Here is a 21,208-nt window from a genome sequence, read left to right on the forward strand (position 1 = left end):
TAAAGGACAGCGTCCGCTCTAGACAGAAAATGTGCCTCCCGGAGCCTTAACCTGACGGTTATAGAACCAGCTATGAGAGTCGTGGTTTACCCGTCCCTTCAGCACGCACTAGGATGGAGAGCTTTTCAGGGGACGGTTATGCGTGGGGCAGTCATGGCTTCTGGGCTGGCTCTTAAGTGTGCTGGGCAGCGTGAGTCCTTCCCCGCTGGGTCTCCGCACAAACACTGAGGTGGTGGGCTGGAGAGAAACCCGAGCGCCAGGCACTGGGGCATCCTTGCCAGGCGGGATGGAGAGGCAGCTGGAGGGCAGACGGGGGGCCTCCCAGGAGCCAGCTGGGCTAGACTGCTCAGGCAGGAGTGGGTCCAGAAACAGCTATTGCTGGCTGCTTCTTCTCTGAGAACACGTTCATTTGGAATGTCTGAGACGCTGCAGGGAGACTTCGGGTTGGATTCATTTTTGGGGCCTCAGGAGTAGCCTTGTCTCTCTAGCTTACCTTTGCTGATTCTTACGTACATGCTCTGTGCTATTTTTAACAGTTATTGTGGTTCAAGGTTGGTTTTAATCGATCAAAAATAGAATTTTCCCTAAACTCTCCTGATTTATTAATTTAAAACAATAATTCTCACCTGGGGTCAAAAGGGAGGTGATGGCGTGGAGGGCTCTTCCGCCTGTCCTCATTTCCTTCCCCCAGGGGCGGCGCTGGGAGGGGTGGCTGGGAGTGGGCTTTGCTGTCGGGTGCTGGGTAAGGGCACACACTGGGGCCTCAGACCGCCTCTGTAGGGTCAAATGGAACCCTTTTATCACGTTCTGTTACAGTGAGCACCAGGGAGCTATCCCCATGTTCATGCTTCAGTTGTGTTGGGGTGAATAGTGCTAGTTTTGAACTTTTAACAATGCCTTGTTATAGAACGTTCAGGTAGCATTTTCGGGTAGAGACCGCAGGCTCTGGAGTAACATCCTTTTGGTAAAGCACCGTTCATTACAACGTCAGTGAGACGCTGTAGGAGCCTAACTCTGTTTATATCCGTTGCCGTGGGGCAAACTGGGTTCTTGTACATCGTTTGGTTTAAAGTCACAGAACTTGGCGGCATCGCTTCCTGAGGCCAGCCCAGTGTGCAGCCTCTACCCGCGGGTGCACGTGTAAGGGGCGGGTTCACCCTCCTTACCGGAAGAGAGTTCTGTTTCCGGTGTGCTGGGAGAAGGGTTCAGAATGTTCTCTTATAAACTCTCTTGTTGGCAGAAGCTGTTCAAGAGTTAGTTCCTGAAATCTTCAAGTTCAGTTGTGAGATTGATTATTCCCAAAGTGTATTGGGCCTCCAGGTAGGGGCTTTTTTATTTATTTACTTTTTTTATATCCGAGAGGAGGGGAGAGGGAGAGAGATAGAAACATCAGTGATGAGAGAGAATCATTGATCGGCTGCCTCCTGCATGCCACACACTGGGGATCGAGCCCACAGCCGGGGATTGAACTGTGACCTCCTGGTTCATAGGTCAATGCTCAGTCACTGAGCCACGCCAGCCGGGCCTGAGGGCTTTTCTCAGATGTTGTAGGCAGTGTACAGAGGATAAGGGAGAGAATAGTAACATTTGGAGAGCTTATCTGTGTCTGAAATCTAGTTCTTTGTCACCTGGTAGACTTCACTCCAGCCAACGGATGCGAAAGACTCAAAGTGATAAAGGCGAATCGGAGGAAAGCAGTTGAACTTTATCTCAGCCACCGTGCTGTTGGCATCAACACTGTTTACTGATACGTTTAAAGTACATTAGCTGGATGTCTTTTTTATTTGGAAAAATGAGGTGCATTAGGGAAAATACTTTATTTTACCTGCTATAAAAATGTGTGTTTTGTTCAACAAACTTGCCTGTCTCCTAGCAGGTCTTCCAGAGAAGTTCGTATATTCGGGTTGGGTTGACAGGTGCCTGCTGTGGCTACCTGTCTTAACGCCTCGGGTGTGCGCAGCCCGGGAGCTGGTGAAGGCTGTGGGGGCCAGTCGGCTGCATTGGAAGGGCTCCCTCTCGGCTCCATCGGCGCGGCTGAGGCGGGGTTCAGTGCCTCCCGTGGCCGTCACTGGAGAGGCCGTGGCGCTGTGTGTGGGAGGCCTGCACTCAGGCACTTGGACCCGCTTCCCTTTCTGCCTTGTCAGGGCCCTCGGGGATTTCTGCTTTGCACACGGAAGTGTCGCTTTTAAGACTTGATATCATTGTTGGAGCAACTCATGCTTGGGCCATAGTGGGTGAATCTTTAGTAAGGAACATGTTTGGGATGAGTATTATGAAAATGTAACTTACTTGAAATTAGAAAAACTTGAAGACTATTTCTATTTTCAGATGTCTTCATATCAATGATACATTTGATTTATATGTTGAGGTGTAAGTTATTTGAAAGTTAAAGGTAGTTACAGGAGAAAATACGGTAATGAAATGCTAGAAAAGCAGTCACAACGGCGACAGGATAGTTCCAAATATTGGGGAGTTTCCCAGCGACTTTTCTGTACTGTTCCTGCTTGAGTTCCGTGGTGCTCTGAGAACAGACGTTGTCTCTGTCGATTATTTCCCACGTGGCAGGGTGTGCTTTAAGGTCCAGAGTGTGGTCGAACGAGGTGAATGTTCCACGTGAGCTTGAGAAGCACGTGCGGCCTGCTGCTGTCGGATGACGCGGTCTGTGGCTGTCAGTGAGCGCCTGAGTGGGGGTGCCCCTGGTTCAGCTCTGTCCCCGCTGGCCCGTCTGCTGGCACTGTCCCCCTGACGGGCGGGCTGGCGTCTCCGGCCATCCCCGCAGGGTCCTCTCCATGTCTGTCTCCTGTGCTTGGACGCTCCGTGGCTAGGAGCCTGGTGTGCAGGGTGGTCGCACATGCTTTCAGGAGGTAACTTCTTGACATTACCCTGCTCTGCCGTCTGCTGTGCTGAGTGACTAGCTTCTCCCGCTTCTGATTTCGTGTGAGGACAAGATATGCCCATCCCTTTACTTTAGACTGAGAGGGTCTTTGAACTCACAGAGGGTTTCTTATGAGCACACATATACCTTTGGGTCTTGCTTCTTATGTTATCTGATCACCTCTGTCCTTACATTGGTATAATTAAACCATTTAAAGTGATTTTTTAATATATATATATATTTTTTTTAAAGGTTTTTTTTTTTTTTTAATTGATTCTGAAATCAATTAAAATGCCCAACCAGCTGAGCCACACTGGGCAGGGCTGAGTGTGTTTGGAGTAAGAGCAGCCATGTTCACACAGTGTCTAACGTTAGTGTCTGTGCTACCAAAGCGGGCTGTCACGGTTCCTACTTGGTACCTGGAGCTTCTTTTTCTGCCTTTTCCACTCTGAGAGTTTTCTGATTCAATTTCATCTCTTCTCTTAGTATATCAATTATCCTTATTTTGAATATTTTGAAAATTTTTAACAGTTGTATTAAAAGGTACATGTTAACTAATCTAAGTCTCCTTTAAATAACACTGTTCTGCCTCGTGCATAGTGTAGGTACCTTTTAACAGGTTATTCCCAACTCTGCCCTCCCATCCCTTATTTTCATTATTTCATAATCACCAATAGTGCTTTGTTGCTATTATTACTTTAAACAAAATTATATTTCACTTAATAAGAAATACCAGAGATTTTATTTTACTTTTATTTATTCCTTCTCCATTGTCTTCCTTCTTTATGTAAATCCCAGTTTCTGACCTATATTATTTTATTTCTGTCTGAAGAAAATCTTTTAACATTTGTTGAAGGATAGGTCTGCTGACGATGCATTCCCTCAGGTTTTGTTTGTCTGAGGAAGTCTTTATTTCTCTTTCACTTTTTTTTTTTAAATATATTTTATTGATTTTTTTACAGAGAGGAAGAGAGAGAGATAGAGAGCTAGAAACGTCAGTGAGAGAGAAACATCGACCAACTGCTTCTTGCACACCCCCTACCGGGGATGTGCCCGCAACCAACGCACATGCCCCTGACCGGAATCGAACGCGGGACCCTTCAGTCCGCAGACCGACGCTCTACCACTGAGGCAAACCAGTTTCGGCTCTCCTTCACTTTTCTAGGATAATTTCGCTGGATACAGAATTCTAGGTTGATGGTTTTTTTCTTTCAACACTTTAAGTACATTTAACTTCACTCTTGCTCAGTGGTTTCTGACGAGATGTGCTCTGTGATTCTTGCCCTTGTTTTATAAATACAGGGGCTGCTCCTCTCCTCTGCCCCGGACTGCTCTTGAGATTTCCCTTTTGTCTTCAGCTTCCTGCAGTTTGTATATGATGTGCCAAGATGTACTTTTTGGGATATTTGTTCTATTTAGTATTCTCTGAGCTTCCTGGATCTTCGTTCAGTGTCTGTCATTAATTTTGGAAAAGTTTCAGCATTGTGGCATTAAATATTTCTTCTGTCCTTTTTCTTCTGGTGTTTCAGTTACTATATGTTGCATCTTTTGAAATTGTCCCACAGTTCTTGGATGTTTTGTTCTGTTTTTGTTTTTTGTGTGTATTTTTTGTTTGTTTGTTGTGATAGTGGTGCGTTTTTATTATTGTTTCTTCTTGCATTTTCTTTTGAGAAATTCCTGTTGACATACGTTGAAGCTCACTGATTCTTTCCTTGGTTGTGTCCATCCTACTGATCAGCTAGCTCATCAAAAGCAGAATTTGTTTCTCTTAACAGTGTTTTTTATTTCTAGCATTTCTTATTTCTTAGAATTGGAGTTTCTATCTCTTTGCCTTACTCATTTCTTCTTGCATATTGTCTACTTTTCCCATTCAAAGTCTTAGCATAATCATCATTTTCAGTTTCCTGCCGGATAATTTTCAGCCGTTTTACCTCTTTATTCTCTCTCTACCATTCTGTCACGTCTCTCTGAACCTCTGATAAATCCTTCTAGTTCTATTCTTCATTCTGAAGCTCACCTTCTATTTCTCATCTCTTTGTCTCCCAGACCATTCTGAGAACCTTTTGGATTAGTCTCCCAGTTAAATGATTCTGTTATTTTGTATAACTCAAGTTTTGAGATTTTAATTCCAACTCTAATTCTTAATTCTAAGCTTTAGTATTTTTCTTTTTCTTTTTTTTTCTTTTTTATTTATTTATTTTTTACATATTTTATTGATTTTCCCTCCTCCCTCCCTCCCACACATCCCCTCCCTCCCCAGAGTTCCATGTCCATTGGTTGTACTTATATGCATGTATACAAGTCCTTCAGTTGATCTATTATCTCCCCCAGATCTTCTTCCCCTCCCCGCTGAAATCTGACAATCTGCTTGTTGCTTTACTGTCTCTGTATCTATCTTTTGGTTCATCAGTTTATAATGATCTTTATTATCCACAAATGAGTGAGGTCATGTGGTGTTTCTCTTTCATTGATTGGCTTATTTCACTCAGCATGATGTTCTCCAATTCCATCCAGGTTGCTGCAAATGATGAGAATTCCTTCTTTTTTATGGCAGCATAGTATTCCATTGTGTAGATGTACCATAGCTTTTGGATCCAATCATCTGCTGACGGGCACCTAGGCTGTTTCCAAATTCTGGCTATTGTAGATTGTGCTGCTATGAACATAGGGGTGCATATATCCTTTCTGATTGGTGTTTCTAGTTTCTTGGGATATATTCCTAGGAGTGGGATTACTGGATCAAATGGGAGTTCCATTTTCAGTTTTTTGAGGAAATTCCACACTGTTCTCCACAGTGGTTGCACCAGTCTGCATTCCCACCAGCAGTGCACGAGGGTTCCTTTTTCTCCACAACCTCGCCAACACTTGTCGTTTGTTGATTTGTTGATGTTGGCCACTCTGACAGGTGTGAGATGATACCGCATTGTTGTTTTGATTTGCATCTCTCGGATAATTAGTGACTTTGAGCATGTTTTCATGTGCCTTTTGGCCTTCCTTCTGTCTTCTTTTGAAAATATTCTATTTAGGTCCATTGCCCATTTCTTAATTGGATCATTCATCTTCCTTTAATTTAGTTGTATCAGCTGTCTGTAGATGTTGGAGCTTAAACCTTTATCAGTGGTGTCATTTGCAAATATGTTCTCCCACACCGTGGTAAGCTTTAGTATTTTTCAAATATTTTAGCAACTTTTTATAGACTCCTGTTCTTTGATCACTACTTTCTTCTCTTTAAGCCTTTTACACACAGTCATCTGTGTTTGAATGAAATCTAGAGGATGTAGACTGCTTGCTGCTTCTGCTGCTGTGTTGCTTCCTTACATGTGTAGTAACTTTTTATTACAAAGTCTTGTTTTGTGCCTCCTCCTCTGTGAGAAATCAGTCCCAGCCTCAGGAGGGGATGCTTCCTCAAAAGTAGGCTTCCGTGTGCTGCCACGAGGTGTCCTAGGGGCACTGACCCTCCTGGGCCCCCGGCTCCCCTGCCTGCAGGACCACAGATCCGTCCCCATCACTACAGGTGTACTCTGGGGCGTGAGCCCTGGAGCAGCCGTTCCCTCCCACCTCCACCTGGCCTGTTTTTCCTTGTCATGCTGCCATTTCCTTGTGAAGCTTTCCTTGCTTCCTCTGTGGCTCAGCACTAGTTACAGAAGGGTTTTGCGCCATTTATCCCCATTAGTGGACAAAGCCCCAGCAGAGGGGAGCTGCGCATGGCCTTCCAGAGAAGCGCAAAGATGAGCTGGGGGTGGGGGGTGCAGTTCACCCCGGGCCTGCCGCCTGCCCCAGGAGCAGTGGGGTCATGGCTGCAGGCCAGACTCGGACTGGCATCTGAGGCTCCCCACTTGAGTCCCGTCCTTTCTGTCTGGAGAACATGGGAGCACTCACCATGCCGCAGAGGGTCTGGGGGAAGAGGAGAGGGTCTTGAATTCTTCACGGACCCTGAGGGCTATTTGGAGTTGGTCTCCGGTTGCCCTCGGAGACGGCGATGCATCTAGGGGAGCTGCTGAAGTGGCCGCTCATGTCTGTCACCTCCCTCCTGGGTCACTCAGCAGCCCCCCCCCCCCTCCCCGCAGAGTTTTCGGTCAAGTTCATGGCAGTGCAGATGGCAGTTGGAGGGAGAGGACAGCTCTTTAGCAACGAGGGGCATGTGGCTGCACTCTGGGGCCCTGTGGAACCAGTGTCTGCATTTGTCTGAGGCCGGGCTCAGTTCTTCTGGCCTGAGCGCCGCCTGAGCTCCACCACGCCGAGCTGCTGCCCCTTTCCCGCCTCTGCCGGCGCAGGGCGCTTAGAAGGACCCGGTGGCAGGCGTCCGCCTGTGGCCTCGCTCTGTCTGAATGCTCACTGGGCAGTCCCTCCATGCGTGTGTCGGTGGCTCGCCATCTTCTGCATCTGCCCACGTGGCTGTGGGGCCGCCCGGTCGTGTGTGTGAACTCACACACTTGGGCCTAGTGAAGGCATCTGGTGGGCAGGGTGCGTGCAGGCTTCGGAGCTCGCATGGAAAGCTAAAGGTGTGTTTCCTTGTGAATCACTTTTGTCTCAGAGTGGAGACCGTGCAGCGGCGTGGAGCCCTGGAGGGGTCGGGGTCTGAGGCAGCAGCCCCCACGGGGAGGGCTTTCACCGTGTGCTGCCCGGCGTGCGGCCCCGGAGCAAGGAGCCTGCAGGGCCGGTCTTTCTGAAGGAAGCCACAGTGTCCGGTCGGTCGGTGTGTCGTGCGACAGCATGCATGCAGACCGCCTGCCGCTGCCCCTCGCAGGCTCCCTGTGGAGGGACACTGGCCTCCTGTTCTCAGTGGGTTTGCTCGGAGGAGGGCGTGAAACGCGTGAGGAGCATCAGGTGCGCTCCCACCTACCATACTGTCTCAGGCCGGGCCCCTGCTTCCCCGGGCTGAGCTCTGCTCTGCGTTCCTCACGTCCCATATGAGGCAGGCCCTGCCTCTTGCGCAGAGAATAGAACCAGTTTGCTCTGGTCCTAGTCTCAGGAGAAGTCAGGAACACGCTCAGCCTTCCCGTCCATGCTGTGCTGTGCCGCAGTCGGAGTTGTCGGCGCCCAGCAGGAAGTCGTCGTGAGAGGGAGATTAGCTGGGAGCCTGCGGGGTGGTTTTGCAGAGGAGCTGAGGCTGGGGGAGGGTTTGGAGGGTGAGTGAGAGTTCTCTGGACCCGTGTGGTTGTGGTGAAACCAGGGCACCCCCGTGTCTGGGGTGCTTGGGAAGAAACTGGGACCCCAGAGGTGCTTCTGTTGTGCCAATTTACCAGCTGGACTAGTGAGGCAGCCGCTTCTCAGAGCACACGTGGCTAGAGAAGCCGCTGGTTCCCTGCTGGGTGTTCTGCCCCTGAGCAGCGTGTCTCCCAGGCTCAGCACCTGCCGGCCAGTGACTTCCCATCCGTGCTGCTCAGCTCAGCAGCTCGTGGTGCACCTCTCGGCTGTGGACATCCGGTCTTGTTCTCTCTGCCCGGGGTCCTCTGCAGGGCAGCAGCTCAGCTCCCACTGTGGCGCTGGGTGGCCACTGCAGACTTTTCTCCCCGCTCCCAAGCCTCGAGTCTCATTCTGGTTCACCTGCATCTTTGCCTCCCTGCGCCCGGTCAGGCCAGGAGGGCACAAACCGCCCCCATGGAGTGACAGCTGGGAGGGCAGCAGAGCCCAAGCGGGGTAGTCTGTGTGGAGACCACAGTGTCAGGGGGAAACGGTCCACATACACAGCTCCGAAAGGTCACTGTGGGCCAGCAGCATGCTGAGCACTGGCCGTGCATTGTCTGAGTCCGTCCCTCCGCAGCCCCGGAGGGAGGTGCATGCAGGTTACCTAGGAGAAAACGAAAGCACAGAGAGATGCAGTGGTTTGCCCAAGGTCACACAGCTAGTAACAGGGCCAGCTGGCCTCTGAACCCTGGGGACCGCAGCTGAAGGCTGAGACCAGGACTAGAGTTCACACCCAGCTGCGTCCCTGACATCGCCAGGAAGGGGCCAGATGTCCAGTCCCAGCTGTCCCGACACCGCACCTTCCTCTGTCGTTCGCATCTTTGTGGCCGGCCCTTGGCCACCTCTCACCCTTTCCTCGGGCTCACTCGCCCACCTGCCCAGTGGGTCTTCCTCATAACCCGCCCAGGTCCTCCCCCTGCTGCTTACCCCCTCTCCAGCTCCCTAGGCCCCTCAGCACAGAAGTCATAGTTATTTCCCCTGTGCCTCTCCCCTCCATCCCTCCGTTCCCCCTTCCTCTCTCCCTAGCCAGGCCCCCAGGTTCTGCCAAACCATCAGCTGCCCTTGGGAATCCTTCAAACTCCCCCCCGCCCCCCCCCCCCGTGCTCGTGTGTCCCAGAGGGGCTCCCAAGCGTGCTTCCCAAGGGCGGGCTGTGGCTTTGGGGGCGGCCTGGACTAGGGCTGCTAGGGACAGCCGAGGGCCCGGCCTTGGCAAGGAACCGGCAGCCCCGCTCCTCCATGAAGCTGGCAGATCTGAGGAAGGGCAGACACTGAACCCGTGGGCACAGGTCAGTCTTGAGTGCCGAGGGGGAACACGGGCTTCATTGGTTTAGCGGAGGGCCCTGCCTTGGTCTTGGCATAGGTGGTGAGGCCAGAGAGGGCTTCTCTGAGGAGGGACACTGAGGCCCGAAGAGTGACTGTCAGGCAGTGAGCCTGAGAGCTGAGGGCGTTCTAGAGCATGGACACGGCATGAGTGACGGTCCGGGTCCAGGAGGAGCTGGGAGTTTGAGGACCAGAAGGCCAGTGTGTCCAGGGGCCGGTGAGCTGGAAGGACAGCTGGACCACGGCTACAATGGTGACCTCATCGTAAGAGCAGTGGACGCCACTGGCCAGCTGAAGCCAGGGTGTCAGCGCTCTCATTGCATCCAGAAAGCTCCCTGGAGGAGGCGAGGCTGCTGAGCGAGGCGGCTGGGGGTGCCTGCTCCTCCGGGGACAGGCCTGCCTACAGGGCCTGGGGTCCAAGCAGCACAGAGCGGTGGCTCTGCAGAGTGCCATCTGTGCCCACGGGAGAACACAGTTGAGGGGGTCAGTGATTCCAGAGCTGACTCTTAGCAGGAACAGTCAGTGTCAGGTGGGATCAGCCGGGAGCAGGGCTGACACCAGCGCCCACCTTCCCGTGTGGCGAGGGCAGTGTAACTGCTGAGCGCTCCCAGGCTGCTGCGTATGTTTCCTGAGGCATCGGTTGCTCTCAGATCCCCCCCTGGCTTCAGTGTAACCTGTGCTGCAGACTCGCCAGCAGCTCTGAGGCGTGTCCGCCAGGGCAGCCGTCCCGGCAAGCGCGTCCTCAAGGCTCCCCGCAATGACTCGTCTGTCTGTAGCCTGACTGCCTGGGTACGCAGGTATGAATGTCGATATGTGATTAGAACTTTTTTCTTGTAGGCTTTACCGCCAGCACCTGTTCAGAATCACACAAATAAGCATCAGGTATTCAATGCATCTCTTCAAGACCATATTTACCCGAGCTGTTTTGGGACTACTCCAGAGTGGAATAGTTCTAAGTTTATAAGTCTGTGGGGATCAGAAGTGATGAATGATAAGAGCTGGAGTCCTGGCACTTTCTTGCCAGATACAATTTCTGGTAAGGAACCTGTTAAAACTTTATTCAAGTTTTCAAGTGATCGAGCTGAGTGGATGGCCATCTGGCTGTGTTCTCCCATGGGAGCCCCGCGGGTGGGCCCGCCATGCTGCCCCTCCCTCTGCGTCCCCTCCCTCCACGTTGGTCACAGCCGCGGCCCCAGCGTGGCTGATGCCCAGCTCCGCTGCCCAGTGCTGCTGAGTGTCTGTCTCCAGGGCTTGGGTTCGGCCCCCGGTTCTCGAGCAGGAGTGGCAACCAGACACGGCCCAGTGCACGGGGCGGGCAGCAGTGTCATAGCCCACTCAAGTGTTGTCACTTACTTCCTTTTCTCCTTCTCTGTCTGACCCTTCATGGGATGTGTCCCTCCAACCAGCTCCGCCCTCCCAGCCGGATGCCTGAGGGGCTGCCACCTACACCTCATCTCTGTCTTCATGTGGTTAGAACCCCTGGCAGCCCCACACCCAGCCCCTGCATGTGCTCAGGCAGCAAGCTAGACTGGCCACCTGTCTGGTCTGTGCCTGGAAAGGGTTTCTAGCTGTGTGACCTTGGGCAAGTTGCTTACCCTCTCTGAGCCTCAGTTCTTCATCTTTAGGATGGGAATAGTACTGCTGAGCTCAGAAGGCAGTTTTAAGACAAAAAAATAACTGTGGAAGGCACCTAGCTCAGGGGTGGACACATCGCGGTGCGCAGGGAGTTCCGTTTTCCATAAATGCTAGATGACCAGGGTCACCCCAGGGGAGCGCTCCCTGTGAGCAGCCCCGTGTGGAGAGCGTGTCTGCGAGTTCTCGTGAGCCTTAGCTGACTGCTTTTCTCCGAAAGCCTAATCCTCCCTTTTGTCTCTTAGGGCCGAGTGATATCTTAGGGCCGACGTTCTCAGAAACCAGGCCCGACACCCTCCCGCCTCCGACCAGCAGCTCGCCCACCGGCCTGGACTGCAAGGACAAGAGGAGCGCGGCCAGGAAGAAGTGCCTGTACAGCTTCCAGGACGCCTTCATGGAGGCCAACAAGGTGGTGATGGCCACCTCCTCGGCCACCTCCTCCGTGTCCTGCACGGCCACCACGGTGCAGTCCAGCAACAGCCAGTTCAAAGTGTCGTCTAAGAGGCCCCCTTCCTTAGGTAAGGCTGCTGCTGGCGGGGCCGACCCAAGAGAATCGCCCATGGGTCCTGCCTCTCACCTCTGCCTCCTGCTGTGAGCCAGCCGTCTGAAAGCCGAACCTCGTGGACAGGGTGCCTGTGGCTTCACTGTTGTGCGGGTGGTGTGCTGTCACACTCGGACCCGAGCCCACAGGAGAGCAGGAAGCCATCGGACAGGGGCAGGTGGCGGGGCGCAGGAGCTGGCTCAGGGCCTCGCTGGCCAGAGAGGAGCAGTGCACAGCACAGAGTGTGAGAGCGGCTCACGGCCAAGGGAGGAGTCCTGGTGCTCAGGAGGGACTGGGTGGGGGCTGCTGCTGCCTGGGGCGGGAAGATCATGGTCGCTGTGTGAGCAAGAGCGAGGGAAGGGGGCAGCCGGGTGACGGCCCTGCGTGTGGTGAGAGCCTTGGCGGTCCATGTGGGGAACACGGTGCCCCCACTGGGAGCAGCTCCCCTGGGTGCTTGGCAGCCACCCTGCACACCTGCCGGGTGTAGCCTCACCACCACAGAGCAGCTGACAGGTGCTTCCTGGGCGGTCAGAGAGGAGGGTGCAGCATGACCTTGGCGGGATGCATGCCCAGGGCATGTCAGCTCAGTCTGACCGAGCCCGCCGCTGCCGACACTGCTGTGCTCAGAGGAGGTCGGTGCTGTGAAAGCAGGCGGGGTGGAGGGACCTGTGGGAAAGGACTGGGGGTGGAGGGAGGGGGGCGTCCAGGATCCAGAACGTCCTTCCTGGTGGGTGTGTGGTGTGATGTGCTGTGTGGTCACAGGTCACAGTGATGTGTGCGGCCTCGCAGGGCTGTGCCAAACAGCACTGGGGGTGTGTGTGTCAGAAGTGAAGGGCAAATGGGAACTAGTGAATCCAGGTGAAGAGTTGGGGTATTTTTTTTGGCTGTTTCCTTCAACTTCCCTATAGATTTGGACATATTTAGACAGAAAACATTGGTAAAAAGTCTTAAAGGATTAGAGTGTGTCTGACCTGAGCTGTGGCTCCATGTGACGCAGGGGAGGTCTTCCACGGCGTCAGCAAGGAGGAGCATCGGCACGCGGTGCCCGCCGCCCCGAGGAACAGCCCCACCGGCCTGGCGCCGCTGCCCACACTCGCCCCCGCCCCCCTCGCACCAGCCTCCACGCCTCACCTGGCAAACCTCGCGGGCCCCGCCTTCCCCAAAGCTGCGGCCCCCTCGCCTGGGTTTGTGGACACGCGCAAGAGCTTCTGCCCCGCGTCGGCCGCCCCCCCGGCCCCCAGCACGGACGGCCCCATCAGCGCGCCTCCGAGCGTCTGCAGGTGAGCCGGGTCCTGGAGGGAGTGGCCAGGCACGCACGGGACACGGGGCTGTGGGAGCGCTGGCCCGGCCCCGCGGCAGGAGGGCGGGCCCCGCGGCGGGAGGGCGGGCCCTGCAGGTCGGGGGGCGGGCCCCGCGGCGGGAGGGCGGGCCCTGCAGGCCGGGGGGCGGGCCCCGCGGCGGGAGGGCGGGCCCTGCAGGCCGGGGGGCGGCCCGGGCAGAGCAGGCTGCTGCTGGGAGGGTGCGCAGACCCCACCAGTCCATCCAGAAAGCACAGCACGGCAAACTCTTGACAGCTTTAAGTGTGTGTTTTTAGAGAGAGGAAGGGCTGGGGCAGGGGAGAGGGACAGCTGTCGGTTGCCTCCCATAGTCACATCCTGACCGGGAACCAAGCCCCACCTCCGGGGGCACCGGACGACGTCCATCCACCGGGCCAGGGCTGGGCAGTGGCTTGTTTTGTTTTTGTTGTTTTTCTTAAGGTGAGTGTGTGCATGGAAGTCACTCGTGTATTGTTTTTTAATTCTCACCCGAAGACATGTTTCCATTCATTTTAGAGAGGGAAGGGAGAGGCAGAGAGAGAGAAATACACGTTGGTTTCCTCCCTCGCGTGCCTCCACCTGGGACCACGCCCGCACCTGTGTCTGTGCCCACGGGAACCAGGGCCTCCACCTGCAGTGGACGGGCCCACGCTTCCGCCAGCTGAGCCACGCTGGCCAGGCCGGGCAGTTGTGTTTGAAGACAGTTTTCGTTGCCTTTGAACTTTCCATTTAAAGCCACCCGCCACCCCCAGGGTAAAGTGGTGGTGGGACAGTGGAGAGACAGATGGTGTGACCACCCGCCATAGGCGCCGCCAGCCCCGACGTGGCCCCATGTCCGTGTGGCCCTGGGTCTGGCTGTGAGGGCAGAGCCTCGGGGTGGCTGCGTGCTGACAGGCCCGTGTGTGGTTTCGCAGTGACCCGGACTGCGAAGGGCACCGCTGTGAGAATGGCGTCTACGACCCGCAGCAGGACGATGGGGACGAGAGCGCCGACGAGGACAGCTGCTCCGAGCACAGCTCCAGCACCTCCACCTCCACCAACCAGAAGGAGGGCAAGTACTGTGACTGCTGCTACTGTGAATTCTTCGGGCACGGCGGGGTGAGTGCACGCTGCCGGGCAGGGACAGCCGGGTCAGGGGCGAGCGGGCGGGTCAGTGTGTGACCGTCGTAGCAGACGCGGGGCGTCGCCAGGTGGAATTCAGGGGACTTACTTGCAACGTAGTTCAGGTCAAGGTCTGCTTTCAAACAGCAGCTCCACTGCTAGGTTGTCTTTACCCTAAGCCCAAAGGTGGAGCTGCAAGACTGGCTTCCTCACAGTGCTGAGGCCTGGGGGGAGTGCTGATTGAATAGGGGTCCCCTGAGGGCCCGGCTGTGGGCCACCAGGCGTCCGGTCTGTCAGCTGTGCCAGACACGTATGCACACATTGGCTTCCCGGTTTGCACACAAAGGGTATTGATGCCGGGGACCCGGACAGGGACTCGCCAGCCCTCCAGCGGTGGCCGCGGGCACGGAGTGCTTTATCTCTGCTCATCTCCTCCCTGGCGTGCTGAGGCTGCTCAGAACCGTGGGCGTGGCTGGAGGGCAGCTCTTTTTCTTCAGCGCTGGGCACGAAGCCGGCCGCAGGGTACAAGATGCCGGGTGGGCGTGGGCACGACAGGGAGGTGCCCACGCTGTCCACGTAGAAGGAATGACCAGGGCGTGTACTTGGTTCTTTCGGGCTTAGAAGTGTTTACTTTTATACATAGCTGCACCTAACTCACCAGCTCCTTTAGGACTATATAGGTTTTCTTTTTCCGGCCATTTGTTTCTCGTTTTTTTATGTATCACATGGGTAATGAAAAAAGCTTTACTTTTAGAAATAACCTGCAGTTTATCGTCCAAGTCATTGAAACCTGCAGCTTGACGGAGTCCTGTTTTCCCTGTTGTCTCAGCCTCCGGCCGCACCCACCAGTAGGAACTACGCAGAGATGCGGGAGAAGCTGCGCCTGCGGCTGACCAAGCGGAAGGAGGAGCAGCCGAAGAAGGCGGACCCGCTGTCGGAGCGGGAGAGCGTGGTGGACCACCGCCGGGTGGAGGACCTGCTGCAGTTCATCAACAGCTCCGAGCCCAAGCCCGTGAGCAGCACGCGCGCCGCCAAGCGGGCAAGGCACAAGCAAAGAAAGGTAGCCTGCGCCCGCGCCAGGGCGGCGGGCCCGTGACCTCAGCGTGGAGCCCCTCCCCGGCCACAGCACGGCTTCCACGGCCCGTCCGTCTCTGGCCTGAGGCAGGCTGTTGGGGGCCCCTTTGTGTGTGGCTTTGTTGGTGGACCCACACCGGCCTCGGGCCGTCGTGCTGGCCAGCAGGCGGGCGCAGACCCCCCGCCTCTGTGCCGGGGAAGCAGGGGGTGGGGTGGCCGTGGGCTTTTGAAGACGGGCTGGAGGAGTGACTCTGATGGGAGGGGACAGGGCCCTTGGCTCCAGGCCGTCCGCGTGGGAGAGGCCCAGCTTGTGGCATTGATGTCGAAGGTGGCGGATGAGGTGATGGCCGTTGCGGGCAGCCCTGGGCAGTTCCCACCTCCCCTCAGGCTGAGGTGTGGCGAGGACAGGCCGGCCCAGTGGTGGGTGTGACTGGACTGACCTGAGGTCCAGCAAGAGAGTAGAGCCCTCAGGGATGGTGCTAGTCCTGCGAGGTGTCCTGTCCTTCCTGGTCACCTCTCCTCGGGGACCCGCCCCAGTTCTCCTGGAGGGCTCCCCACGGAGCCCCGGGCAGCAGGCCAGCCATCGCCCTCGTGCAGTCACCTTGGGGTGTCAGGCCCGGGGCCAGCCCTCGGCAGGCAGGTCGGGCCGAGGAGGTGGGAGCTCGCAGCGTCTGACAGCAGGAAGGCTGCCTGGGAGCGGGTGAGGTCGCTGGGAGGTCAGGCAGAGCTGAGGCAGGCCCGCAGGTCCTCCCGCTCCTGTGCTTGTCCTGCTGAGGGTGCCACCCTCGGGAGTGCCCTGCCTCTCCGAGGGGTCCATGCACCCTCGAGACCTCCAGGTGGCTCTGTGCTTCAAGGCTTCCCACCCTCTGTCCTGGCCTCTGTCCTTGCAGCCGGTCTGGATCCAGACTGATGCCACAGCCCCTCCGGGCCCACGTGGTCCTCTCCCGAGCACCCCATTGGACCGCGTGACCCAGCCCACGTCGGCTTTGTGTCTCCTCCTGGTCGGCTGTGGAAGTGAAGGCGGCACAGGCGGGCTGGGGTTCACTGCAGCCTCGTCCTGGGGGTTCCCGGCCCTGCGCCGGTGCACTGCCAGCTGCCGGTGCACTGCCAGCTGCCCGGGCACCTGCGGGCAGCGGGCTCCTCCTGGCGGCGGCGGGGCTGCAGGACGTTGCTTCGGTTGTGAAGTTAGCTTTCTGAAACCTGTCATTTGACTTTTAACATCATTTTATTTTGAGTTTTTACTAAGAGATAACTAAATTAGGTCTTCATTTAACACCTACTGGAACATAGGAAGTAGCTTTAGCTGGGAAGGGCCTTTTCGTTTTCTGCCAAGTTGTTTTTGCCGGAGTGTCCAAGAGGCGCCCTCTTGGGGCTCTCACTTGTTACTAAACAGCAGCAGGCGCCCTTTCCGTCTGTGCTCCTGGGACAGGCGTCCCAGTGAAGGAGTGTTCCCTCGGTGCACGGGCACGCACTGGCGGAGCCTGAGGGAGGAGCCTGCTGTCAGCGCCCTGTGGCCGAGAGACCTTTGCTCCGGGCACACTGGTGACAGCCGCTCCGGCATGTCGGCCACGGGCCAGGCTGGGAGGGGGTTGGTGCACATGTTTGCATGCCCTGTGGATGCACAGAAAGCCTCGGCCTTCACCTGGGCAGGTGCGTGCTGTTCACGGTCGTGTGCTGTTGGCTGTCACCTCATGTGCAGCGGGCGTGGGGGCGGGTAGGCCGCAGCTTCCACCTGGTGGACATGCCTGGTCAGTGGCTGTGAGGGGTCAACATCCACCTTCCCCACGGAAAGTAAGTCTGTGTGTCAAGTAACTGGGGTAGATACGTTTTAATAAGAGCTTTTGGTTCATTATAGCCCCTTTCCTGGCTTATATTCTTTTTTTTAACTTTTAAAAAACTAATCTTTATTTATTTTAGAGAGAGAGAAAGGGAGAGGAAGGGAGAGAAAGATAGAAACATCCACGAGAGAAACATTGATTGGCTGCCTCCTGCACGCTTCCTACTGGGGACTAAACCTGCGACTGGGAAGTGTGCCTTTTGTACATGGGACACGCCCCCCACTGAGCCACGCTGGCCGCCAGGCAGGGCTTCTCCTAAAGTCTTCTCTTTCCAGATGTGTGCTTTCTGGCTGCTTATCTGTGTCTCACACAGCCTCCTTTTCGCTGGCAGCTGGAGGAGAAGGCGCGCCTGGAGGCGGAGGCCAGGGCCCGGGAGCACGAGCAGGTCCGCGAGGAGCAGAGGCAGCAGGAGCAGCAGCAGGAGGAGGAGCGGCTCGCGGCGGAGCTGCAGCGGCTGCAGGAGCTCCAGAAGCTGCGCGCCGTGAAGAAGAAGAAGAAGGAACGGCCGAGGAAGGACTGTCCCAAGCTGAGCATGCTTGCTGGGGCTTTGCAGGTGGCAGCGGAGGCCCTGCCTGACTCTGTGCACATGCACAACGGCTCCCTCGAGCAGAACGAAGAACCAGAAACCTCACCGCACTCCCCGTCCACACACGCCAGCCACACGGCGCCCGGGCTGGAGGCGGAGCCTGTGCCGGAGGCCGAGCCCGGGGACAGCCGGGACTCCAAGCTCCTCCTGCCTGAGGGCGTCAGTGGGAAGCAGCAGGAGCCGCTGTCCTTCCTCCTGGACATGATGCATCAGCACAAGGAGGGCGCTGGCAAACAGAAGCCAAAACAGGCCGGGAGGGCCACCAGCGAGGCTGGCAGGAGGCCCGCGGAGCCCCCCAGAGCCTCCGAGAGCCAGCCCAGGCCCCGGCCTCAGACTGAGCCGAAGGCCAAAGTGCCCGACCTCCCTTCCCCGGCGGAGCAGAAGCGAGAGGAGAGGAAAGCCAACAGCAACAACAACAACAAGAAGCAGCTGAACCACGTCAAGGAGGGCCAGGCGAGCCCGGGCCCCTCGGAGCCCGCCTGCCCTGGCGAGCCGGCGCCCAGCAGCAAGCTGGTGCCCGCCGACTCCCCACAGCCCCGCGGCAAGAGCAAGAAGAGCCGGAAGAAGAAGGGCGGGGACAGGGCCGGCAGCTCGCTCGGTGAGTCGGGGCGTCTGGCGGCCGTGCCTGTGGCTCTGTCTGATTGAGAGCAGGGCCTCGTGTCCCGCCCGTGTCGGGGTTGGCAGTGTTCCAGAGCCCTCGCCTGCACAGCCTGGCCCGGCCTCAAGGATGGGGGGGCCTCCTGGACAGCCCTCTGGTCTCACACTTTCTGGGGGGAGTGCCTTGATCATACTTGCTTTCCTCTGTGGAAATCGGTGTAGTTAGTATTTCTCTCTCTGATGAGTTTAAGTTTGGTAAACTGCATGTCCATAGTAAGTTACCCTTTTCAGCTAGATTTCCTAGTTTGTTTACAGAGATGTCTGCATACATAATTTGTTCATTTTGTAACTCTGATCGGCCACGGAAGCAGGGTGGCTGCGATGGGACTTGTGGTGAAGTGTCATGAAAACGAGGCCATGCCGGCCAGACCCTGGTGGAGACTCAGGCACGGGAGCCTGGGGGGGAGGGCGGGGCAGCACCCAAGCAGGAGCTGTGGGGGCGGTGGGTTCGTGAGGAACTTGCCAGATCTTGTAGCAGGGCGCAAAGTCTGACTTGCGAGTGAGGAAGGAGGTGGCTTGCAGCAGCCAGGGGGTGCCATGGCGCCTGCTGGGGGTCAGGTGCTCGAAGGGCGGTGCACAGGGGAGATGCTCAGGAAGGAGGCCCAGGCAGGGCTGTGCGGTCCAGGTGTGTGTGGGCCAGCAGGGCTGTGTGCGGGCGGGTGTGGTCACGTGGCCAGGCGCGTCCTTAGGGGAAGCTCTTCCGGGTCTGTGAGCTCAGCTGTGAAGGCCCTCACTCTGCTGTCACCAGGGGAGTGTTAGCGGCCACGCCTGGTCCCTGCTGTGAAGTCATAGGCGGGAAGGGAGGCCCTTTACATTAGCCTCCGCACACGGTCCAGGAGGTCTGCTGTGGGGGGGCGGGGATGCTTGCCTCACCGACCTGGTGCTGAGGCTGTGCTGAGCTCACGCAGCCCGCTGGCCTCACTGCGCTCAGACAGGCCTCGTGAAGGAGCCCTGCTGTCGGGGCAGCCGGGCTTCCTGGTGAAGTCGGGGGACTGCACTTAAAACCGGGTGCCAGCAGCGCCACTGCCTCTTCCTGTCCTCCCCACGGGCCCTCCTGCCGTCAGCTGCTGTGGACAGCCTCCCATCACGGAGACTAGTTAATGGCACCGCGCAGGCAGGGGATCGGCCGCCAGCAAGTTGTAGTTCATGAAGTTGTTGCATTTAATAAATCACAGCTCTGCTCTGTTCCATGGCCACTCCTGTCATTTGACTTGCCTCTTTCATTTCACAGATGATGTCTTTCTGCCTAAAGATATCGACCTGGACAGCGTGGACATGGATGAGACGGAGAGGGAAGTGGAATATTTCAAAAGGTGAGCGCCATGACTGTCTGTGCGGCCGCGGCTGCCCGGCTCCCACAGGCCCCTCCACGGCCGGGCAGCTCTGAGCAGCTTTCCCACGTGTGAGGGCCCAGCACACACACGCCCTCACGTCCACTTCTTACCCCCACCCCCACCCCCGTGTGCAGACGGGTTGCAGCAGTGCTTCCCAAAAGGGTCCTGGGCCCACAGCGTAGCCTGGGGCGGGTGGCTCCCGCCCGACGGGAGGAGCCCATTGTTCCCACAGCCTCAGGGGCAGCTCGTAGGAGGAAAGTGGCAGGTCTGGAGCACCGTGGCAGAGGGGAGCACCGGCGGAGGGGAGCATGGTGTCGGAGGGGAGCACAGGCAGAGGGGAAACCAGGAGGGGAGCACAGGCGGAGGGGAGCGGGGTGTCAGCAGCAGGACCAGCCAGGTCGTAGGGGCGGAGCTGTTCTCTGAGGGGGGTCAAGGGGGTGAGCGTCCTCGCTGATGCTCTGAGGTGCAGGTGCGTCACCAGCTCAGGTCTGCAGCGGTGCGGGGAGGAGAGCCGGGTTCTGAGTGACAGCACGGGCCTCCCCCGGACGGGCGCAGGACAGTTAACCAGAGTGTCAGCAAACTCATTTTACCTGCCAGACACATGGCAGCAACAGAATTTTTCAGGTCCATTCAGGTTTCTGTTCCCCAAGAGAGTGAACAGGCTAAGGAGTGTGTCCGTTCCCTCCCTGAGCACAGGCCGGCCCCCTGGTCTTCCAGACGCTGTGGAGCGCAGTGTGTGATCCAGCAGGAGGGCCCTCCCTGTCCCCTGAGGCCGGAGGGAGGGGCAGGGCTGTGAAAGTTCCCCTTTCAATCCCTCACGCCTGTGCACTTGGGGCTAAGCGAGGGCAGGCTGGTGTCCCGTGTCGGTCACTGGGAAGGGCACAGCGCCCCTCCCAGGGCTGTGTGGGATGGGGCCCCGGCTCCCAGGGGGCTCTCGGAACCTCCTGGCAGCGCTGCAGGTAACACCGGTCCCGCCCGCACCTCCCGTTGAGGGGGACCAGGTGTGGCCGGGCAAGGTGTGGGGCCCACACCAAGCCCAGGAGGCTCCAGTGACTGCTTTCTCGTCTTCCAGATTCTGCTTGGATTCCGCCAGACAGACACGACAGAGACTGTCCATCAACTGGTCCAATTTTAGCTTGAAAAAGGCCACGTTTGCTGCCCACTGAGCGAGGACCACCAGAGGGACGCACGGGGGTGTGGCACAGGCTGGGCCCCAGCCGAGGACGTGCCGCCCGCCCGCCACGTTAGCTTGTGTGCGTGTAGTCTGTGAGCCTTTGATCGTAGCTCTGTGCCGGCGGGCTGGGCAGCAGCTCCCGCCACTTGCTCTGCCACCGCGGCCCCCGAGGCCCGGGCCGTGGCCAGAGACGAGTTTGCATCATCCACGTGGCTCCGTGGCCCCTGCATCTCTCCCTGTCCTGTCATCTGTCCCCCTGGGTGACGCCCTCACTCAGCTCCCACCCGAGACGGGCGGGCTGGCGGGGCAGGCGTGCTCCGACCTCCACAATCTGCTGTTCAGAGTGTACACGTCGCGCTGTTTGTGCCCGACCCCTGACTTGTAGCCAGCTTGTGTACGACCCCTGCCGAGTGAGAAAGTTCAAAACAATCCCACCCAGTACTCACCACCGTCTGTTAGAGTGTACGACTGTATTAACACGGAGGCCTGCCTGGCTACTTTTTAACATATTGTTAAGTAATATTAAAATCATGTCTTTCTTTTTGAAAGATGGAATACATTAGTACAGTAGGA

The 21,208-nt window shown here is 56.9% G+C and overlaps 1 protein-coding gene across 4 annotated transcripts in view; it reads left to right on the forward strand.

Annotated features, from left to right (window-relative positions):
- The window catches only part of FAM193A (family with sequence similarity 193 member A), a 104,571-nt gene extending 83,363 nt beyond the window's left edge, over window positions 1–21,208 (forward strand). For 2 of the 4 annotated variants that reach the window (XM_045573981.1, XM_045573984.1), the window contains exons 13-20: window positions 10,220–10,418; window positions 11,260–11,532; window positions 12,553–12,835; window positions 13,786–13,969; window positions 14,802–15,032; window positions 17,216–18,068; window positions 19,359–19,440; window positions 20,534–21,208. In XM_045573981.1, the coding sequence (XP_045429937.1) occupies window positions 10,220–10,418; window positions 11,260–11,532; window positions 12,553–12,835; window positions 13,786–13,969; window positions 14,802–15,032; window positions 17,216–18,068; window positions 19,359–19,440; window positions 20,534–20,627 (2,199 nt within the window). In that variant the 3' untranslated portion in view covers window positions 20,628–21,208. Of the gene's footprint in view, window positions 1–10,219; window positions 10,420–11,259; window positions 11,533–12,552; window positions 12,836–13,785; window positions 13,970–14,801; window positions 15,033–17,215; window positions 18,069–19,358; window positions 19,441–20,533 lie in introns of all 4 variants that reach the window. The other 2 variants (XM_045573983.1, XM_045573982.1) reach the window with 2 other exon arrangements.

This window comes from Pipistrellus kuhlii, unplaced genomic scaffold, assembly GCF_014108245.1.
Source record: "Pipistrellus kuhlii isolate mPipKuh1 unplaced genomic scaffold, mPipKuh1.p scaffold_m20_p_58, whole genome shotgun sequence".
Taxonomy (NCBI): Eukaryota; Metazoa; Chordata; class Mammalia; order Chiroptera; family Vespertilionidae; genus Pipistrellus; species Pipistrellus kuhlii.